This window comes from Aquila chrysaetos, chromosome 9 (assembly GCF_900496995.4).
Source record: "Aquila chrysaetos chrysaetos chromosome 9, bAquChr1.4, whole genome shotgun sequence".
In the NCBI taxonomy this organism is placed as follows: domain Eukaryota; kingdom Metazoa; phylum Chordata; class Aves; order Accipitriformes; family Accipitridae; genus Aquila; species Aquila chrysaetos.
This window is the reverse complement of record NC_044012.1, coordinates 15,841,594-15,863,214: the sequence shown is the minus strand read 5'-3', so window position 1 is coordinate 15,863,214 and position 21,621 is coordinate 15,841,594. Positions and strand designations below refer to the sequence as shown.

The window sequence follows — 21,621 nt, the reverse complement described above, 5'->3', positions numbered from 1 at the left end:
CCGGCAGCGCCGCCGCCTCCCGCCGCCTCCCTCAGCCCCGCGCGGCGCGGCGGGCGGCTCCGCACCGCTCCGCTCCGCTCCGCACCGCTCCGCACCTCAGCTCAGCGCAGCGCTCCGCGCCACCCCGCACCGCCCCGCCCCGCCCCGCGCTATGTGTGCCGGCGCTCCCGTGCCTCCTCGCGGCCGCTTCCCACCCGGCGCGGCGCTCTCGGCCCCGCTCTGAGAGCGCGGCGGGGCAGGGAGCGAGCCGAGCGGAGCCCGGACGTGCCGCCCGGCGCGGCGCGGAGCGAAGGGAGCGCGGCGCCATGCGGGGCCCGGGGCTGGGGCTGGGGCTGGGGCTGCTGCTGGGCGCGGCGTGGCTGGCGTGCGGGCAGAACGAGACGGAGCCCATCGTGCTGGAGGGGAAGTGCCTCGTGGTGTGCGACTCCAACCCCACCTCCGACCCCACCGGCACGGCGCTCGGCATCTCCGTGCGCTCCGGCAGCGCCAAGGTCGCCTTCTCCGCCATCCGCAGCACAAACCACGAGCCCTCCGAGATGAGCAATCGCACCATGATCATCTACTTCGACCAGGTGGGGCGGGCGCGGCGGGGCGGCGGGGCTCCGGGCGCGCCGCCGCGGGAGGAGAGGAGTTGCCGGCGAAGGCGGCGGGGCCGGGCCGGGGACGCGCCGCCCCGCGGGGCCCTGCCCGCGGGAGGGGAGGGGGGGTGCGCCGGGGGCCGGGGGCGGCCGCGGGGCTGCGGGGCTGGGCGGCGGCGGCGGCCCCGCGGAGGTGCTGACGGTGCCCTTCCCTTTCAGGTACTAGTGAATATCGGCAGCAACTTCGACTCGGAGCGGAGCACTTTTATCTCGCCCAGGAAAGGGATTTACAGTTTCAATTTTCACGTGGTGAAAGTGTACAACAGGCAAACCATCCAGGTCAGCCCCAAGCGCCCTCGCCTCGCTCCGCGGGCACCGCGGGAGGGAGCGGACCGCGGCCGCGGCCCGGCGGGGACGGGGGCCGTGCGGGCGGCGGGGCAGGGACGTGCCGCTGAGCCGCCGCCGGGAGCGGGGACCTCCCGGCGCTTCCCCGCCCGAGGGGACGGTGCCCTCAGGGCCGCGCAGACCCACCGGGCCTCCGCCCGGCCCCTGCCCGCACCAGCCGTCCCGAGACGGGAGGCGATAGCCCGACGGCCGCCTGCCGTCCCCTCCCAGGCTGCCCGGGCCCCCGGGCCGCCCCGAGCCGCCGAGCGCCGGCGGGGGGGGGAGCACCTCTGCACAGAGCCCCTGGGAGCCGCGGCCCCCGGCGGGCTCCTCAGCCGCTCTAGGGTGGCAGAAGGTTTCGTAGGGATTTGGGGTGCAGGGAGGCGCCTATGGCATGGGTACGATAATGAATGTAGCTCGGCGTGTGTGTATGCAGCTACCCGCTACACGCCTTTTGTATGTGGTTCGATGCGTACGCACCTCTAGGTAGGGATAATAAATTACCGGCCTGAAGCCAGGTAGCATAACCTAGACTAGAAATCTGTCCGCGTAGCGATGCACATTGCAAAGGTGAATGTACAGCTATACAGCACTGTTCTGGTGTAAGTGGCTTTGCACATCTAGATTGGGCAGGTAGCGTATTATTAATGTGGGGTATGCAGTCCCGGGATCATTAGTGCGAGCTGAGCAGAGCTTATTGACTGTGTTGTGGCATATTGTCTTTGCTGCCTAACAAAGGAAAACTACCTCTTGAATACACTTCAAACGCGCTGACTTCTGCGGCTGTGGCTCTGCTCCTCGCTGTCTCTGAGGTTTCGCATAAAGCCATCTTTCAATAAGTACGAGCAGACCTCTTTTCATAGCCTGAAAACACAGGCACCCTATTGAAATTCTTCAAAATAGGATCAATGTCCTGTTTTATATGCACCGGGTGTTTTGATGTGATTGTCGGTCTAAAACAGCAGTGAAAGGCTTCTTCCTTTGGAGTACATACTTTAGTTGGGTTCAGATTGATATTTCATTTTTATGGGGCTGGAGTTTCAGCTGTCAAAAGAGGCCCTTACTTAACTAAGCATTTCGCCTGCTAGGCGAGCCCCGGCGGTGTCGTTGTATGACTTTAATTGACGGAGGGCTTTGTTTTATCTTGCTCTTTAGGTGAGTTTGATGCTAAATGGGTGGCCAGTGATTTCTGCCTTTGCAGGGGACCAAGATGTGACCCGAGAAGCTGCTAGCAATGGAGTCCTGATTCAGATGGAGAAAGGAGACAGAGCTTATCTAAAACTGGAGAGAGGAAACTTGATGGGAGGCTGGAAGTATTCGACATTCTCTGGATTTCTAGTGTTCCCGCTTTAAATCACTTCTCGTCCAAGAAAAGGGAGAGATCTCTTACGAAGTCTCAAGTCATAGCTGGGGTTAAAGAGTCGTGGACAGCAGACTTTTTACATTCAAATATTAAGGAAGCTAAATCCCGCTTAGGTTTGTGTACATCTGCTTTGAAGAATTACTACTTATTTTTGTTGTGTTGCAGCCAACAGGCGGGAGACACTATAATTGATCAAACCCCCATTTATATTCTTCTCTCTCCTCCCACAAAATTAGTTCCCATCTCTGTGTCACTGGTGTAATCTGCCATCGTTCCCCCATGGTTTCTGCCTCACACAAGTAGACTTTAGATATTTTCATTGTCCTTTACAGCATATTTTGTAGTTTTGTTTTTAAAACATGTTAATCTTGACTCTTTCTCTGAGTTTAACTTTTAAAAAAAAAAAAAAAAGGCAAAGTATTTTTGAATACATGGATGCCATGACGGAAGGGAAAATGCAATTCTTGCTGTGTACTGGCTGGCAAAAGGAAAAATTTCTACACGAAGAACTATTCACAGCCAAGGCTGACTAGAGTATTTCAATATTTCTATGTAATTCTGAGTGATTGTGAAATTTAAGGCTGCTAAATGTTTTGATGCTTGTTTTGCTCTTGTACAATGTGGCCCAACTAAACGCCAGGAAGTATATTGAACTTTTACTATTACTCTGTAATATATGTGTGAATATCGAAAATTAATTTTTGCTTTAATTCAATAAAGTTTAAATGGAACTTTTATTTTTCTTAACCAGAAAGAAGGTTTCTCAATGCAGGTAGGCGGGGGGGAGGAGGCTCGGCGCGGTCCCGGCGCTGGGGCGGCGGGGCTGCAGTGGGACGGGGGACCCCCCGCGGGTGCTGTTGCGGCTGCGGCCGCAGCCCCCCCCGCCCGCAGCGTCCGCGCAAGCCCCGCGGCTCGGCGCGGTCACGCAAGCCCCGCGGGCGGTGCCGGCAGCCCAAGCGCACCCGTCGCTAGGAAGTTTCCCGCCGCCTCTAATATCCACTTATTTATAGCATTTATCTGTATTATATTCTATAAACCAGATCGCATTTTATACGGCCGTCTAAAACCACCTGACAATGTATACTTCGATGCTAGGATTATTTATTTGCTAGTATTATTTTGTTTACAGTCTTTTAAAGATGTAAATGCTATAATTTTGCAGTACTCAAAGAGATTACTACTTTTATTAAAAGGTGCGTACGAGGATTTCGATTGTATCTAAACTTCAATGTGAAATAAACCGGTGAAACGACCCCCTGGGCTGTGTGCGTGGCGCGGCGGCGGCCGGCGCGGGGCTGCTCCGCGCCCTGGCCGCGGCACCGGCAGAGCCGCACGAATCCCCGGCTCCCGGGAAGGAATTTAATTAGCTCCGGGGGGGGGCGGGGGGATTAATACGAGCATAATAAGCCACGCTTCTCGCTTTATTCACAGGTTCTGCCCCGGAAAAGGACCCGCGGGGCGGGCCGGGGCTTCTCACCGGCCCGGCCTTTGGGCGGCCCGGCCGGGCTGCGCCGGGCTCCGCGCCGGGGAGGCCAGCGGGGAGCGGGGCCGGCCCGGGCTCTGTCCGAGCCGGGAATGGCCGCGACCCTCCATTTCCAAGTGAGACACACCAATCGCGTGTCAGCGCCCGCTCCTCTGTCACCCAGGGGCGCGGGGGCCAAAACGCCTTTTCCCCCCGCGGTTGCCGACCGCCGTATGTCGCGATTCGCGCTCCGCAGCGGAGGGGAAGTCGCCGGCCGGCCCCCCGCCGCCCTCGCCAGCAGCTCTCCGGGAGCCTCGACACCCGCGGCCGCTGGCCAGGAGCCGTACTGGGGAACAACGGGGATTTATGAAGAAGGGTTAATAACGGAAGGCAGTCGGGTTCTCTTCACTTGGAGTTACAACCCGCCCAAGACAGCCCGCGTATCGGGTTCTCCGGGCGGCACGCTCCTCTCTCTGGAGGAGACACTTTATTACTTTCCCCTGAAGCCTTGAACCGCTCCCGCACCGTGCTGCGCTCCCTGCCCGTCACGCCGCCGAGGCCCGGCCCGGCGCCTCCCGCCCCTCTCGGCGCGGCGCGGCCCTCCGCCGCCGCGCCCGCCCGGCAGCGCTCACCCGCTAGCGACAGCCACGGGCAAGGCGAGCGAAGCCGCCCCTGCCTCCTGTGATCGCGGCGAGGGGGCAAAGCGAGCAAAAAAAGGAAGGGGAAGCAGAAAACACCGGGCTGCGAGAGAACGGGCGCTGGCCCCGTGCCCTCACCCGCCCCGCGCGGGGAGCTGGGCTGCGGCTCCCGGCTGGGCCCGCCGCAGGGGTGAGTGCCCCGGCAAGCGCCGCAGGTGCGGGGGCTGATGATACTTGTCTTTTTTCTTTTTTCTTTTTTTTTTTCCTCTCCCTTAACGCGAAGCAAATAAACCCGCCACTTTCCGCTGAAAGTTTTCCCCTGGTTGTGAGAATCTCATTAATATTGTGCAGCTGGAAATTATATTACCCCCGATCGCAGCAAATCACTGCTCTGCGGCTACTAGAAAACGCCGCCGTGGCTGCCTGGAAAAGCTTTGGCCGCTCCGCGCCCGCGCAGCAAGCCCCTCCGCGCCGCTCACTATAGCGTGCATCATCCCGGTGAAGCCCTGCGCGGGCAGCGCTTCCCACAGGCGCACCTCGGGGCGCGGAGCAGTGCGGCGGGGCCGTCCGGAGGCTCCCGGGGAGGGGAGAGCAGCACCGCGTCCTCACTTTGGAGGTAAAGCCGCCACCGTACCGAAGCCCCCGTGGCGCCCGGCCGCTCTGCCGGGCCGGGGAGCCCTTGACGGCGCCCCGGGAGGGGGGCGACCCGGCCCCGGAGCCTGCTCCTGCTCCGCCCCGGCTCCCCTGGAGGGGCGGGCGGGCCCCGCTGCCTCCCCGCCCCCGCTCCGCCCGGTGCTTCCCCGGCCGCGGCGTCTGGAAGGGAAGGGGAGTATGTCCGAGGAGCCGCGGGGGGACTGCCGCCGGGTGATTTACTTCAGCAGACGGACTGTGTCTTAAAAAAAAAACAAAACAAAAAACCAAACCCAAACCATTTCCCTCATCCCCGTCCTCCACCGCGGTCAGAGGAGAGGGGACCGGCCCTGAGAGGGAAAGGCCGCGAAGAAGCCCTCGGAGCCGGCAGGAGGGCGCGGCGGGCAGCCGGAGGGCAGTGGTGAATGCGGTGCCTCCCCGGGGCCGGGGGGAGCAGGGCTGGGCCGTGCCCCCGGGCGGAGAGGGAGCGGCCGCCATGAGGCGGGCAGGGCAGCCCCGGCCGGCGCGGGGCGGGCCGGCCGGTCGCACCCGTTCCTTGCGGCCGTCTCCACGCGCGGTCGGTGCTTTCGCCCCGAGCTCGAGGCAGGGAAACGCAAAAGGAACGTTTTGTTTTAGCGGGCGCCTTGCAGCGCAGCGGGGTCTCCGCGGGCAGCGCCCGGGGCTCGCCCCGCAGCCCGTTTCCCGCGGGAGGGACGGGGCTGCCGCCGCCGCCGCGGCGCCTGGGGCGGGCGGTGCTCCCCGGCCGGCGCGAGGCTCACACCTGGGCGGGCGGGCGCGCCCGCCAGGCGAGGCGACGCCATTTTCCTCACGGCGCCGTGCCGGGCCTTGCGACCCGCGGTACCCCGGGCGTTTTCCAGGAGGAGATCGGGCTCCGAGGGGGCGACCAAGCCGAAGGAAACCAGACGCGGGTGCAAGCGGCTCCCTGCGTGGTGCGAGTAAGCGCGCCGGGGCCGGCTCTGCCCGGCCGCCCTCGACTGGGCTCACCCGGCTGCTGAGTCTGCCCCGCACCCGCAGGCCGCAGCCGCCATTTTAAGCAGCGGAGCCGGCCGCGGCCTCCGGACGGGCAGCCGGGTCTGGCTCCGGGCACTGCCAGCCGGGCTGCGTGGAGGCAGCGGCGGATGAGCGACCGCCAGGGCCGCGGCCGCCCTCGGCTTTGCACGGCGGCCCTGCCGTGACCTGCGACCAGCCCTGGCCCGCCGGCTCCTGCCTGGCTCCCCTCGCTCCCCACCACCGAGGGATCCCTCGCGGGGAGGCCGCATCCCTTCGGGGCTCCAGTGGCCTCGAACTTGGGCCTTGCAACCGTGGTACTGCTGAACCTGCTCCCAGGCACGCGTCCGCGCTTCCCCCAGACGTGAGCAGCTACTGCTCTTTACCCTGCTGTAATGTGTTTTTCAGTTGATGTAAATAATGTCTGATTGAATTTATTGCTGATTAGCGTTCAGCATCGGTTTACACAACAAGAAATTATGTTTCATTCAGTTCATTAGCATGACTAGTGTTTGGTTTATGAGCATATCACTAATGGTAATGACCAGAGTTGATTGATTTCTAATGTGAATATAATTATACAATGTAGGGGAATTAAAGGAAAAAAATCCACATTTTTAATTGTTGGGTTTTTAGGGAGTGCGTGTGGGGGCGAGGGGGTGGAAAGGGAGAAACAAACCAACTCGCTTCTGCACAAATGATGCAGATGTGAAGATTAATAACTCCAGCAGGACACGGCGAGTTTGGCTCAAAAGAAGAGAAAGTCAAATGCGGTTAACTCTGGGAATAGTTAATGCACTCTCCACACTGCAAAACATAATTTCCCCTCTTCTACCCCCCAGGTACAGCTCGAAGCCCAATAAGTTCGCTTGGAAGAGGCCGTTCCTGAGGAGCCAGCAGAGGCAGGGCTTCGTGCATGGCCGGGCAAGCAGGCTCTCTCCAGCCCCGCCGGCGGCTGCGCGGTGGCAGGCTCGGCTCGGAGGCAGAGCCGCTGCCGAGTGGAGTGGAGAGCTGCGCCTTCCTTCAGGGTCAGAGGGAGCACCTCACTCAGCTACAGGATCTTGGACGGCAGCGGCAGTGCCGCCCCTGGCGGGGAGCGCCTTGCCTGCCCCGCTGCCCTGATCCTTTCTGGGAGGGGGAGACAGAGACCGGTAAGCGCTGGAGAGCCCTGGCTGGAGCAGGGTGAAGAACTGCAACAGGTAAGGGGAGCTGAGCGGGACCGCATGGGCCAGCCACCAGGTGGGATTTTAGAGCCAGGGTGGGAGGGGACAGTACTGTGAGGACTGGGGGAGAGTAAGTCGGAAGCAGCTTGTGTACCTCAGCTGTGCCTCATCTGAGCTCTGTGTCCCTGAGGCTGACTTCTGGGACTGTTTATTCCACTTAAATGGAAAGGTGGTCTGGGAGGGGAACGATCAGAGCATTTTGCTGGAGGCACCTCCAGTGGCATGTGCAGGGAGATAGGGGGAAGGCTGTGGGAACCCCTATAGTGCAGAAATCCTGGAGGTGGGAGGGCTTGCAGAACTGATTTTCTTGCCTCCCCTCTGGCAGGGTCAGTGGTGGAAGCATGGAGCATACTCTGCCAGCTAAGAGTTGCCAAAAGGCCTCTCTTGCTGCTTGCCCAGAAAGAAAAGAGGCCTTGTGTTTTTGTGGAGAGTGAAACAAGCTGTGTGGCTTGCTGTGGGAGAATAGGGCTTGGGAAAGGCTAGCAGTAATCACTCCCTGTGTCTTGGGGCGTTGCTCCTCTCTGTGCACACAACACTCTCACTGGAAACCCAGCGTGGACTTGGGGCTGCGTTGCCTGCACTGGGGATATCTGAATTAGGTGAATTTCCCGCACCTTCCACTAGCACCTCCAGGCTTCCTAGGATACGGGGCAATGGGGTGCCTCTGCTTCAGTGGTCCTGGGTCAGTAGCAGTGTTGATCCCAGTGTAAACAGCTGTGCACATCTGGGTGCAGAGCTTTCTCCCTCTCTCTCATGGCAACTTTGGGCCTTGTGTTGGACAAGTGAGGAAGATGATGGTGTTTGCCCTTGTTGTGTTGGTGGGAAGATGTGGTAATGAGCAATTTTATGTTTCACCAGTTGCATTTAGTTTCTTACAGTATGGGATTCCTAAAATGAAACTGTTGCTGTTCCGAACTCAGGACATGTCTGGGATGCTGAAAAGCCCTGTTTGGGGAATTTTCCTTCAGGAGGGAGTTGTGGAGCTATCGGAGAATGTTTCTAGCATTGCAGAGGCATCTAGACTTGCAAAAAGATTCCCAAGGGCTTCCTGCCTTTTGTGCCTAGATCACCAGCAAAAATGGGTTCAGGGTCATGAGTCTTCCTCGCAGAATGCTGTTCCTAGCACTCTTGTTATTAGTGACCTTCTAATTTTTATTCTACTGTAGTGTAGCAAGTCCTACGTATTTTGATCTTACCCTCACACCTTCTCTTGTGTGCCTCCCTGCTCTATTCTGGAGAGTAATTCTAGTTGAGGGACACTGAAATTCTGCTAAGCTATCAGAACAAAGAAGATCTGAGGAAGAGGTGTTGGAAGAGTTTGGGCACAATAAAGACAGAAGGTGTGAATAACTGTCATTCATATTAGTAATTTATGTAGTGTGCAGTAAGTTAGAAGAAATATTAGTGCATCAACTTCAGTTATATTTCCAGTCAGAGTGTTGAAAATTTCTTGCCAGAGACATCCAGCAGTAGTGCTGTTTTTATTTTTTTTGTCTATACAGCACTCATTCAAGGACTAGAGGATTACAGGAGGACTCCTGCTTTGTTTGCAAGTAATAGTCATCCAGCTTATAGTGGAAATTCTCATTTCATTGTTGCAATTCATGCTAATAAATTTTAATGTGCTTTTGATATTTTGGGCTTCAGGGTCATTCAAGTCAGGGCTATCCTCCTTGAGCTGCTTCTATACTGACAGTGTTTCCCAATTTTGGCAGTAATAAATAACCCTTTTAAAAAGATAAATATTGTAGTGAAAATGAATGTAATCCTGAACCTTTGCTGTTAATAAAAACCTCATGCCACTAATTGCATGATAGTTGTTTTTGGTGTTGCTGTCACCAAAGCAGTTCTATACTTCTGTTATCTAATAAAAATGCTGAGTCTTAAAAAGAAATAATATGAACATGTCATATTGCTCACTGTAACAGTTCTTTCCCTCAAAATGTCATGTAAAACACTGCAGAGTATTGGTCAGACTGCCTGATCTGCTGACCTGATAAATACCGTTTCCATTGGAAGAATGGAGAAGCATTTTATTCTTTCCCATGCATGTGGTACTGTTCCTCATTTCATAATTGTTAAAATCTGGTCTATGGGACTTGAAATTTCGTGGGTCAGTTCTTCCTACTTTGATGCTCCCCAGATTCTTGGGTATATGTTGAGTCATGTTTTAAAATTATTGATTGGCATGGATCCATAACTCCATTCTGAATGTTTTTATCATTTCTTTATCTGGTTTTGTATTTTCCAGCTGTGAGCAGAGCTGAATTTCCCTACAATTCTGCTCGTTGAGGTGTGGGGAAAGAGAAGCTTCTGATGTCTCTCCTTTTAATCTGGTTTTGTTGTTCCTTTGTTGTCTACTTTCTGAGTGATTAATCTCACTATTTTAGTCTTCGAAGAGCCTTTCCAAAGGCTTGATTGTTCTTACAACCCAGAGGATTGCAGCCTCTATTTTTGAAAAGCCTCTTTTGAAATGGCAGGACCAGTTCTATCCAGAATAGTGAGATGAGGCTCAGCAGTTATATACATAACAGAAACACTAATTCAGGTAGCCATGCAGTTTATCATGTGGCCAAACTCTTGCAGTGATGTATTGAGCAGAGATCCTCACTGAGTTTCCTGCAAGATTCCCAGGTCCCTATTGTGGCTTGATGAAGCTAATTGAGAGCCCTGCTAGTAAGTCACCACCGTTAATATATATATAAACTTACCAGCTTTACATTTAGTTTATCATGAACATGAAAAATTGCACAGCTCTGACCAAACTCAGAATTAAATTATTTTCCCAGACCGAGCTAAGACATCAGTGAGTCTTGAAGCACTGGTTTAACATAACATTTTGACCTATGAAAGCCATATTTGTTTTCCTAATATATGTAGTGGAAAGACTTCATTGACTAGAAAGGGCTTTGCAACAGATATGTTGAGAGAAAAATCACCTTCTCTCTATAACGGGAAGAGGAGGATCCTTCGTTATTAAAGTAGAGGTGCCAGGGCTCAGTTTTCAAGATACGGTTTTAAATTCCAGTGGGTTGTTAAATGAGATTTTTCTGCTGACATAAATTTGCATAGCTGTGTTGCAGTGCAAATTCTTGCAAGTTATTTTGCCTGTGGGATCTTACGGCAGAAACCAGGAAACAGTGTTGTTACAGAAATACATCCCAGTCCTATTACCACAGTTGCTGCATGCAGCAGTATACTTGCACGAGACAAGGATTGTTTGGATAACTAGAACTTTGTAAGAAACACGTTCATATTTCTTCTTCTCCTGTTTTATTTTCATTTGTCCTGTGGCCTTGAATAATGCAACTGAATTCTTTTGGCCATGTTTTTAAGATCATGTAAAACTTCTTGATAACTGTGGAGGTATTCAATAGTTTCAGCGGCAAACACGTGGTAGAAGGATGCAGTTCTCCAAAAATTAAGATGTCTAGGATAGTTTCTTGAAAATAACTGGAATGCCACAGGGTCAAAGCTGTCCAGTGTTATCTGGTGACAGTCATGTTAAGCTCCATCAGTCTAGGGCTTTGGGTGCATAACCTGTTCTAGTCCTGTGACAAACTTTTCCTACTTAAAATATTTATAATATTGTATTAAAGATGCAGAAAAAGAAGAAATACAGTTAAAACATATCAAGTAAGGTATTTGTTTGAGTAATATCTGTTATTATTTTCTCTTGAAATGGTAGATGGTTTTATGAAGAAACCGTCTCCCCTCTGTCTGCCAGCAGTCTTTTAGGTGGTGCTGAAGACTTGAATACTAGTCCTGTGCGGGAAAGGAAATAGTTGAATTGGGCTGGAGCTGTTTTAAGACAAAACAATTGAAGTGCATACAAAAAGGACAGAAATACAGTTTCTGTTTCTGATGTATTTTTGTGTCTTTTTATGGCTGAGATGGTCATAGTATAAGATAGCATGGGCTCCTCTGAAACAAGCCAAATGGATGCTCAAGTTCTCTAGGCCAACTAGTCAATACCCGCAGGTTTGGTCACGACTGCTTTATGCTAGTAACAGTGGTAATGCAGCCAAATCCCTTTGGTTGTGCTTCAGCAGCTGGGAAGATAAATGAGTCCTGTATAACCACAGATCAACTGGAGAATAATTTTAGTTTAGTGTTTAAGCATGTTTTTAATGTTGCCCTTATTGTAATTTGTTTTGAGCAAAGCTGGAAGTTGCTGCAAATACAATGTTGGGGTGTTGTTTCTAATTTGATGTAATTAGAAGCTGGTCTGATTAGCGCTATTAATGTCAGGATGTTCCAAAGAAGGGAGGGCTCTTTATTCAGGTTGGCTTTACATGTATTCTCTTAATTTGAAGTTGTGTGAATGTATTTTATATTTTCTGAATATCTGTCACATCCTACCTTAATGGTGACAGCATATCATACCACACTGTGTTTCTATCTTATTGTATCTACACTAGTGTCTAATGAATACTTCCGCATAAAGGCTGTTGCACATAGTACAGCTGAATGAGTTCCTGTCTGACTCGGCCACTTTGCACTTAGCCCTTTACCTCCGCAGTTTATGGAAATTTCCCTCCTGTTACACTGTGGCCAGGGTGTAGCTAACTCTGTGTCTATTCCTGCGTCAGAGTAAGAATGCAAGACACTTCTTTCTGCATCTGTGTAGCAGAAAAGCATTTTTGCAAGCTTGGAGCAAAGGGAACTGTTACACGGTAGGAAGCACTAAGCACTTTAGAGCAAGCAAGGTAAGGTCTGGCCACACATGACCACTTGTAGGAGAGTTTTAAATCCTTTGCCACAGCAGTTTATGTCTCTGCCTGCAACATTGGTAATGTGCTGTAGAAGTACAGTCCTTTATATCTTGAGATATTTTTGGTACATTCTGATGCAGTGGCTCGTCTGCTGGGTTTCCTCTACAAGTTGTGCAGCTTTTCAGTTTTAACTGGTTTAGTCATCTTTCTTCTCATAAAGCCCAATATTTCAGCCTTGCCAATCAGGAGACCCTCTTTGCTGTGTTAACTCAGTTTGTGCCTGCCTCTTTGTATATCTACTTCCTGACATCTCTGAGATTAACTTAAAATAATTCTTTGCTTTAGTAGCCCTTTCCAGTTTTCTCCACTACCTTTATAGGTTGTTCATGCTGTGCTTTTCCCTTTCTAACTTAATTTTTTTTCTTGTTTAGAAGAACCCTGTTGATATACAGTATTAGGTTCTCTGCTGGAAACCAGTAATATGTTAATTCTGGCTGAAGTATTGGCTACCCACATCTCTCATTGGTTCCTCAGGAAATGATGGAGATAGATACCAATATATATAGTTATTCTGTTGAGAAGCCTACAGTTTTGCAAAACACTTAAGAATGTGCTTGATGTGATAAAAATGTGTTCATCCAGTTGACAGCAACAAGATGCTTCATGTTCTTAAAGCACTTAAGCATAAGCTTACCAGCCATGTATGCTTTCAGGCTAGGTAATAAAAGTAAGAGGGTTGTTTTATATTTAAACCAGCAGATAAAAGTGGCCTTTTAAAAATTGCAACATTCTTTTAGAAGGAATCACAGGCAACAGTCAGATACTTTTAAGGTGGATCTTGACAAGATGGCAAATGTGTGTTTGTGAAGAAAAGATGACAGATGTGGAGGTTTGTTCTGTATTTACATTTAAGCCTAAATTAGCAAGTTTGTTTCTTTGACTAATAAGTTACTTTACTAAACGTTACTTTATCGACCCTGGTTGGCATACTGCTATGTTGTTAAGTGCAGTAACAAAAATGATGAAACAAGGTTGCTCAGGATTGTAAACTTATGCAGTAGTTGAGGTTTGGTTTCTGTGACTGTTTTACTAAGGAGGTAAGTTGTACCTGTTTCTTTGGCTGGCAAGGTTTACTTTATTACCTGGACAGGACAGGTCAACGACTCTTCCCTCTCCCAGTTATGCATGGCATAAGAGCCCAGAAGAATTACCCTATTGGTAGCTCTTTAAATAAGCATCCATCCAGATTCATGACTGAGCATGAAGTTTCTCGTGTTTCAGAGCTTAATGTTACAAGGGAATAAAATATTTCTCACTAAATGATAGTGAAAACACAGTAGGAGGTATTTTGTTCAGGGAATACAAGCTATTGTCCTACCCTTGTCCAGAAAGCAACATACATCAAACAGAAGATGTCTTCCTCACATTCTAGCTAAATCAATGTTATTTCTTCCAGAATACTGCTGCTTCCATTCCTAGAGGTAAAAAAACATAGCTCACTGTCAGTAGATAATTCTTCCTCTTGGGCTTTCTGTCCTTGACCAGTAGAAGTTTTTTTCTTAGACAAGGAAGACTTTCTTTATCCCCAGAAGATTAAATTGCCTTGCTGGCAAATCTGGCTCACTGAAGAAAGGGAGGAAGAAGAGCAGATAGGGAAGAAATAGAAAAGAAAATAATTTCAGGGTATCTTTATAGTCTCCTATTGTTAGGATGTCAATTACTATCATATATCACTTATACCGCAAACTTGTCATACCTAGGGGTGTTTCTTCTTTTCTTTTTTTTCTCCAACTAGTAGAAAATATATCAATTATCCATAGGAAAACTTTTTTATTGCTGGACTCATCTAAAGTATAGCCATGATGCTCAAAGGGATTTACTTATTAACATCCAATTCAGAAGGATGAATATTACAAGATCATAGGGTTTTTTAATCCACTTGTGCATTCCATGGGAATAATTGCAGAAAATAGTGCTTTTTTCAACTTTTTTAGTTGGCACTGCTCTGTTTTAAATGCTGTTACCTCACACTACAGAATGGCTAAGAATGGTAGATTAAGCAGTGTATTCTATAACTGTGGGCTCCAATTTAACACTGTAACATTCCTTTTGATAAGTGCAGAGTGCATTTAGTTACTGTAAATATGGGGTTTCCAAAATGGTGTATAGTAGTAGAAAGAAGGTTAATGAACCAGTTACTGAGAGAAAAACAAAAAAAAAAAAAAAAAAAAGCTTCTCTAATTGACGAAAAGGTCTGCAGGGAGTCAGCCAAGCTGTACACAGGTGAGACAAGCAGGCTGTGGTCTGTGGTCCTGGATGGTGGTTAGTTATTGATGGCTGTATTAAGCATTGTGATTACTGAGAGACAGCTGCAGTGTGCTTAGCTCTTAGCAGTGTTTTTTTGCCTCCACAGCAGTCAGACTTTCAGAGTACCAGGAAAGAAGGGAAGCACTTACTCACAAAATATGTCAACTTGCAAATTTTAGGTATGGATCTTCCCTTTTCTTGGTGATGTGGGAACAAGAACTCACTTAACTTATCTTCCTTGGAGCCCAGGTATTCATCCCACCCTTGGAAGGACAGTGCAGTTCTATCTCTACACCCTGGTAGTGCTTATGTGACCTTCTGAGAGCAGCTCCTGTCCTAAAGGCTTTGCTTTCAAGCTTCAGCATTGACTGTGGCCAGATAAAGTTTGTCAGAAGGGCTCCCACCTCTCACTGGGAACAGAAGACAGAGGGTAGATAATGAATAGAGCTAAAAAGTGAGAGGTGTCTTCTAGTTCAGCTCTCCCTTGGTCAAGTTCTCCCTCCTTGATCTACCTAGTTCTCATGTAGAGTCAGTCCTCAATTTCCTTTCAATTAGAGCTCCATCCTACTTTTCTGTCCCTTCCAGTTTGTGGAGCTTAATCCTCTCTCAATTCTATTTCACTTGTATTTCTTCTTTGCTTTCATGACTCAGGACTTTTTTTCCTCTTTTTCTTCATGCTATGTCATTTCTTCTGGCTGGAACAGTGTCTTCCTTTTCTGAAAGGAAACATCAGTCCAGCGGGAGGATTAAAGGAGATTTTAAAATAAATTCATAGGGAGTGTCAACCCCTTGCAAAAACTGGAAGAAAATGGCAGTGAGTTTCAATTATAGCAAGCTTTATTTCTGTACAGTATAATGTAATTCATAATGTTATCAATATCTATAAAAGCATAAAGAAAAGACTGCAGCAGGAATTACAAAAAACATAATAAAACCAAAAGCCTTATAAAAGGTATAAAATTAAACTTCAAAATACTGTAGAAGAGGAGGAAGGGCCAGGGCCAGAACCACAAATTGCAGGCTATTCTGGAAAAAACCAGCTTTGGAAAGATCAAAAAGTGAAGCCAAAAGATGGAGGAAGCCCCCCAAACCAGCAAAAGAGGAGCCCATTTAAGCCAGTTCTAGTTGAATAGGTTAGGAACTGAAGAGGAAGGGAATGTTAAGCAATTTTGGTTTATGTTGTATGCAGAAAGAGAAAATAATCACAAACTTTCCTCTGGGTAAGGGGGATCAGAGAAGCACTGTCAATTTAACTGTATTGCTGAGGCAGTGTTTAAAAAATAAACAAACAGCCTCTCAGCTTTTTCTTCAAACTCTGTCTTCAAATAAAAAAAAAAATTCCCCCCAAACCCCCAAAAATATAAATCTCAAAAATGATCAGTCAAAATGATAGATTCTCCTTTAAACTTACTGTGTTAGAGGTTAGCTAGCAAATTCTCTTCCCCTATAATGAACATGATTAAAACCATAGGGATTTCCTTCCAATATCACACTAAAAAGCAAATAATGCAATGGAGAGCTACATCGATAGTGTTGCACGCTCTACTCTGCATTTCATACCAGCTGCAGCTGCTATCACCAGGATAAAGATCTGGATAACCTCTGTCCATTTTCCCCAAAATGGAACTGTTTCTGCCACCAATGCAGACCTATAACTTGTGTCATGGGCACAGTGCCTTGAAGGCTTACGACCTTTTGCTTGAAATAAAAGCAGAACTGAATGAGATTTTAATGAGAGAACATCAATAAGATAATGACAAGTTGCATCAAGAGATATGCTGTGTTTAGTTTCTTTGTCATAGGGGTGGTTACCATTATTTTGCCCCAAAGACTATTTTCAGGTTATTGGAATCTGCCTAACTTCAAGTAAGTTCCTTTGCGAGTTTATTTTATTGAGGCAAATGATGATTTGCATCAGTTCTCGTGTGTAGGAATCTCTGCTTTATTGTATAATACAACTATCACCTTAAACGTTCTGCGTAAGGCCTGTGCAGCATTATGGATTGTTACATTTGAAATAAAGAATGCTTCTTCCAGTTACATGACTAAACAATGCACCCATGATGCAATGGGTGAATCTTTCCTTGCGACTTCTAGGAGAAAGGTTGCTGTTTCCCTGTTCCCAGTTAACTAAACTGTTTTGACTCAAGGACAGACTCAGTTCAGGAAGTGACAAAGAAACCTCAGACAAAACAAGGGATTTTTAATTTTATTAGTATCATGGCTTGTTCCTGAATCAGAGTTGTTACTTCTACTTGGGCCTACTTTTTTCTTTTGCTAATATAATGTTAGGCACCCAAGACTAATGCGTGTTACTAATATTAGGGTATTCAAGACTTTTTCCTTGTCAAATAGGCAAATTCTTGGTCTGGCTTTTCAAAACTCAGATGTTTAATTTTGCTGTTGTGTTTTCACAATGCCATCTCAGTAAGCCAATTTGTTGAGTTAATTCTAAATGTTATTCTGTGGAAACAGAGAAATTGGAGATAAGATATCTGTCCCAGGCTAGAGAAGTAAAGAACAAAATCTGTGACCATTCCCTGATAGGCCCTGGTGTGTGTCAGGTCTGAGTTTCCAACACCACAGACCCGTGATGTAATTCTCAGCTCTTGCATGATACCACCTGCTAATAGGAACTGGTCTTGCAGAATTCTGCTATCCATAATAAGGTGCACATTGTATATAAATAAAAACAGCTCAGCTTTATTATGTGGCTTGCATGCCTGGTAATGAATAGAAGGAAGGTGCACTCCTTCACAAACAGCAAAATTTAATATAGTCTCTTCCTGGTGTTGCACCAGTGGGACTGAAAGTTTATCTCAGCATTCCAAGGGCAATAAAAGTCTAAATTTAAACTCAAGACATCTTGCTGGGGCAAGAGTACCCAGAGGCTATGTACTGTTCAAACTTTCTTTAGGTCATAACTGCTTATGTAAAGTTAGTTTATACCAGCTAGTTAGGTTTTATGGTTTTGAGCAGTACCTCTATTACTATGAGAGACATAGCAAGTGGAGGGGATGCATCTGAAAGTTCAGCACTGCTTTACTATTGCATTTGATTCAGCTTTTTACAGCTTAGTGCACAGCTCTGTGAAGAAGTCCTTAGCTCTTAACATTCATTATGCAGACATCTTTAAATCTATTCTAATTCATTCCCATAGTTCGACATCTCAGATACTTGGGATTTAAGGTAAATGTGAAAGGAAGAAGTGAAAAAGATATCAGGTGAATGCCAGCTATAGCAGGTAAATTCCTGTTAACTCTGAACACAGATTGGAAAGACAATATAAAAAGTAACCAAATGCTAGCTGGTGGGCTCGCAGTTCAGAGTTTCAGGGGTGGCTTGTTCTCTTTGCCTGTAGTTTTAAAAGTGAGGATGGGGAGAGAAGAAACTCAAATGCTGTTTCTGCAACGTGAATACGAGTAAGATGGGATGAGGGAATCAAATGGAGATTTTTCTGAGGTCACATGGATGATCTGGTGGCAGGGACATCTGTGAAGCACTTTTTGAGATTACAAGTCACCACAGCTAATATTCCAAGACCCTCATTAGCTCTCTTCCTTCTGGAAAGGATGTGACTGTTGGATTTAGCTGCTGTAAAGGAGAAGTGGGGGTTGGAGGGGCATAGAAGGGGGTAATTTTGGTGAGAAAGCTTGAGGTGAAGCAGTATTCCAGCTTAGTGCCATTTTCTAGCCATTTTCCATCTCTGCATCCCGCTCCGCATACACAGGAATGCAACCATGCTTTCACAGAGTGGGCAGGGAGGAAGTGAAGGAGAGCAGGTTTCAAGAGTTGAGCTTAATGCCACAAATGCTTTCTCTATTGTGGCTTGCAAAGTCCGTCAGCCTGACTTAGCAGAATCAAATGTTTTGAGTTTTCTTGGAGCAGATATTGATGTGAGCGATTATGGGATGTGAAAAGTGGTGGCGCTCTGACTTCTGTGAGAGAAACTGCAAATTTCCAAGCATTTAAAATACAGTTTCTGGGTGACTCTTTGGGTAATCATTAAAGTTACCAGAACATATTTATTTACTCTCAGTTTGTTCATTCATCGAAATAGTTGTGCTATGGGAAGCATACCAGGTATCTTTAAGGTATTTGATATGATGACAAAGATTAGGAATTACAGTGAATTGGACTAAATTACATAAACATACCTCTTGTTATTCAGGAAAGGTCAAAAAAAAAATGTTTCTGTATGTTGGAAGACTAATATGCCTATGATGTAATCTCCAAAACCGACAGTCTCTAAAACTATGGATAAGTACACAAAATATTTGAAGATAAATCCTTGCCTTTTATAAATGTTGAGATGTATTTACAAATCACCCTATGTAAGTCTCCTGATAAATGTTCCAACTTCTTTTTGTTTCTTCTGCATCTTAACTGCCAGTCCCCCTTTTCCATCAGCTCCTGTTTTATGTACCATTTGTCAACTTTGCCTGCCTTCCCAGATATACTTAGATTTCCTTTTATCTTTTGATAGCTGCTTCACCGTGACTACTGCATCCTTCTAATTTCCTACACTTTTTGCATTCACTGGTATTCAGCCATTAGCATTGCTAATTTTTTTTCAGTCCCATAATAGTGTTTTAATACAGTTATAAGGTCTAGTCCTTTGTTGTTTGTGCACTGAAATTCCCACTAGTCAGATTTCTTTTGGTGGGCAGACATGCAGGATGTCTTCTGATGTCTGTTGTTGTCCAGGCTTCCAACTATCAGAGCCACAGCTGACTCAGCTTTCCTGAAAACTGAAATTGCCACATACTTTCTTCTTTTCCTTGACTGTCCCGCTTCACACATCTACATTTGAAGTTTTCTTGTTAGTTTTATTACAGCATTTTTATAAGATTGTTTGTCTTCACCAAGGTAGCTTTCCAGCCATGAGCAAATGTTAGCTATTCCTAAGATGCATGCATGCATGTTTCAACAGTACTTACCACCATGATCTTAAAAGATAAATATATATTACTCAGTAGAACTGTTACTTTTAACCAAGGACATGCAAGAGCCATTTGAACAAAATGTTGCTGGATTGGATTGCATTAAGATTGGACATACATCTAGATGTTTCTAATCTTTCCCAAATTTATTTAGGTATTTATGAGAAAAAAGATTTTTGTTTCTCTTAGTGTCTTTTACATGCATTATTTTTGTTCTGACCCTAATTGTCTGGGAGCTACAGAAAATACAAATTTTCAAAGCAAATGAAACATCAGTTACAGCCTTATAAGCTTCTCTGGGACATAGCTGTTTCCTCTAACTCAATGAAGACATTGCTTTGGGGAACAAAAAAAATGTATTTGTTCTCTGTGGCACTTCATTATTTGGCTTCCTTGAAACAGCCAGTTAAGATGCTGGTTGTTTCTGATGGCGATAGCAGTTGTTGCAATCTGAATGAAGTATCTGACTGTGGTTTTAAGATATGTGACATAAATTATAGCATGGATAACTCCTCTCTTATATGTTAAACAGCTTCACTCATTTGCTTCACAAAGGCACCTAAACAATTCTATACCGATAATTTAAAGCTGTTGGTATCATAGTCAAGTACTCATCTATTCTTACTGGCATGGCTTGCAATTACTTTTTGGATTTCTTCATAATCAGTATGTAGTCTTTATATTACACGTTCTTCTCCATAATCTCACTGATTTATTTTTATTCACAGGACCAACAGTTGCAGTTCCTTATCTTTAGATGTACTACACGAGCAATCATAAAGAAGAGAGTTGTACTAATGCAGCTGTGTGCATAAGAATGCCTAGTGAGATTTGCAAAGGCCTAGTTAAATGTCCTACTAGCCACATGCACATTTTACAAAGATTTTGTAACACCTGTTGATTTTATGCGAACATGGTGCAATGTACTGTGCTACAAACACAGTCCTCAGGAAATGTATAGAGAAGATGAAGTTAGTTATTACCATTAAAAATTGCAGAGCTACTAGAAAAAGAAAAATAATCAGCTTTAGTATCTTTTCCCTTCTCTTAAATAATATTACAGTAATTAAATTTTAATATGTAAGTTCTTTGTAGGTCATTAGTGGTGTAACTCTGCATATATGTGCCTGCTTCAGAAAACAATTCAGTTCATAATCTCATAATGTTGAATTCTACCTGGCAGTTTTATTTGAACTTAATTTCTTTTTCTTCTAATGCTGTTACCCTGAAAGTTATGAGACAGGCATCAGCTGACAGCACCAGGGGAAGGACAGGCATTGGCAGTGGCATAAAAGCAGAAGGGGAGGAAAAAGAATAGCTATTGTAGCATTTATCAGTATTCTACTAATAGTCTGCTCAGACACAATTCTGGAATAAAATAGACATTCATACTGCAATTTCGTTCAAAGGTTGAAGCTATTCATCTGCAGGGTTACAAAACAAAAGTCTAAACCTTCCAGATATTATAGCTGTTTTCACTGTATTTTTATAATAAGAAGAAACACCTTAAAAAACCATTGCCTTAGGTGTAAATATTCTACCCCCTTCCCTTTGGAGGGAATGCAGATATGGACAGCCATCCTTTCTAGAGTGCTTTTTAAAATAGTGTCTTTACACGTGAAAACAAAACTATCTATAACCAACTATTCCAAGCAGGTAATGGGGGCAAGAGGCTTTTAGTTTAGGGCTTGATTGACTACCCGTTGAAGTGTACAGAAGGGCTCTTGTTGTTTTCCATGGGTTTTTTATTGTTTCAGCAAAGGAGCATGGTTTCACTGTGTGTAACCAGGTAGAGATATGCTCCACATGAGCTCATTCTTTTTTACTGTAGAAGAGACTTCAGCAACAGCATGGGAAAGGTGTCCAGAGACAGCAGGCAAGTCTGTGAGTTCAGAAACCCACTGGACATACTGCTATGTGAATGTACGTAATGCCCATGGAGACCTTTGTTATTCTGATTCTGTGTGGCAGCTGTGCTGTTACCTGTGTTCTCTTTCACTGCCCTTAGTGAACATATACTTTTTAGGCTGAAATAGAAATCATTATTCACAGAACAGATTCACACAGGATTTTTAAAGGGGGAACAGTTTAGATCCTGGGCTGGATTCAGAGCATGTAACTCTGGTATCTAAGACACCTGGATTAGGAGCTTGGGAGCATGCTTGTGCAGAGACCATCTGACTCGGCCTCTGCAGATGTCTCTTTCTCCTTGATATCACAGTGTTTCTAGGGCAGCTACTTTCCTAAATTAGGGACCTCACTAAAGTGCTGTCTGTTAGGGGAATGACATTGGGCTTTGCCGCAGAGAGTTATACCAGCAAACTTGTGAACTCCAGATCAGCAGGGAGAAAAGAAAAAAAACACAAAACC

The 21,621-nt window shown here is 46.8% G+C and overlaps 1 protein-coding gene and 1 long non-coding RNA gene across 2 annotated transcripts in view; both read left to right on the top strand.

The window, feature by feature from the left end:
* The first annotated feature begins 22 nt into the window (after positions 1-22).
* Positions 23-3,062, top strand: CBLN1 (cerebellin 1 precursor). The gene is made up of 3 exons (XM_030026682.2): positions 23-572; positions 798-917; positions 2,118-3,062. Exons 1-3 carry the CDS (start codon positions 306-308, stop codon positions 2,313-2,315), a joined length of 585 nt encoding a protein of 194 aa, XP_029882542.1. The 5' UTR covers positions 23-305; the 3' UTR covers positions 2,316-3,062.
* A 3,851-nt stretch (positions 3,063-6,913) lies between these two features.
* Positions 6,914-21,621, top strand: part of LOC115346564 — a 31,220-nt gene continuing 16,512 nt past the window's right edge. The window contains exon 1 of the long non-coding RNA XR_003925166.1: positions 6,914-7,262. This is a non-coding gene — a long non-coding RNA (uncharacterized LOC115346564). The remainder of the gene's footprint in view (positions 7,263-21,621) is intronic.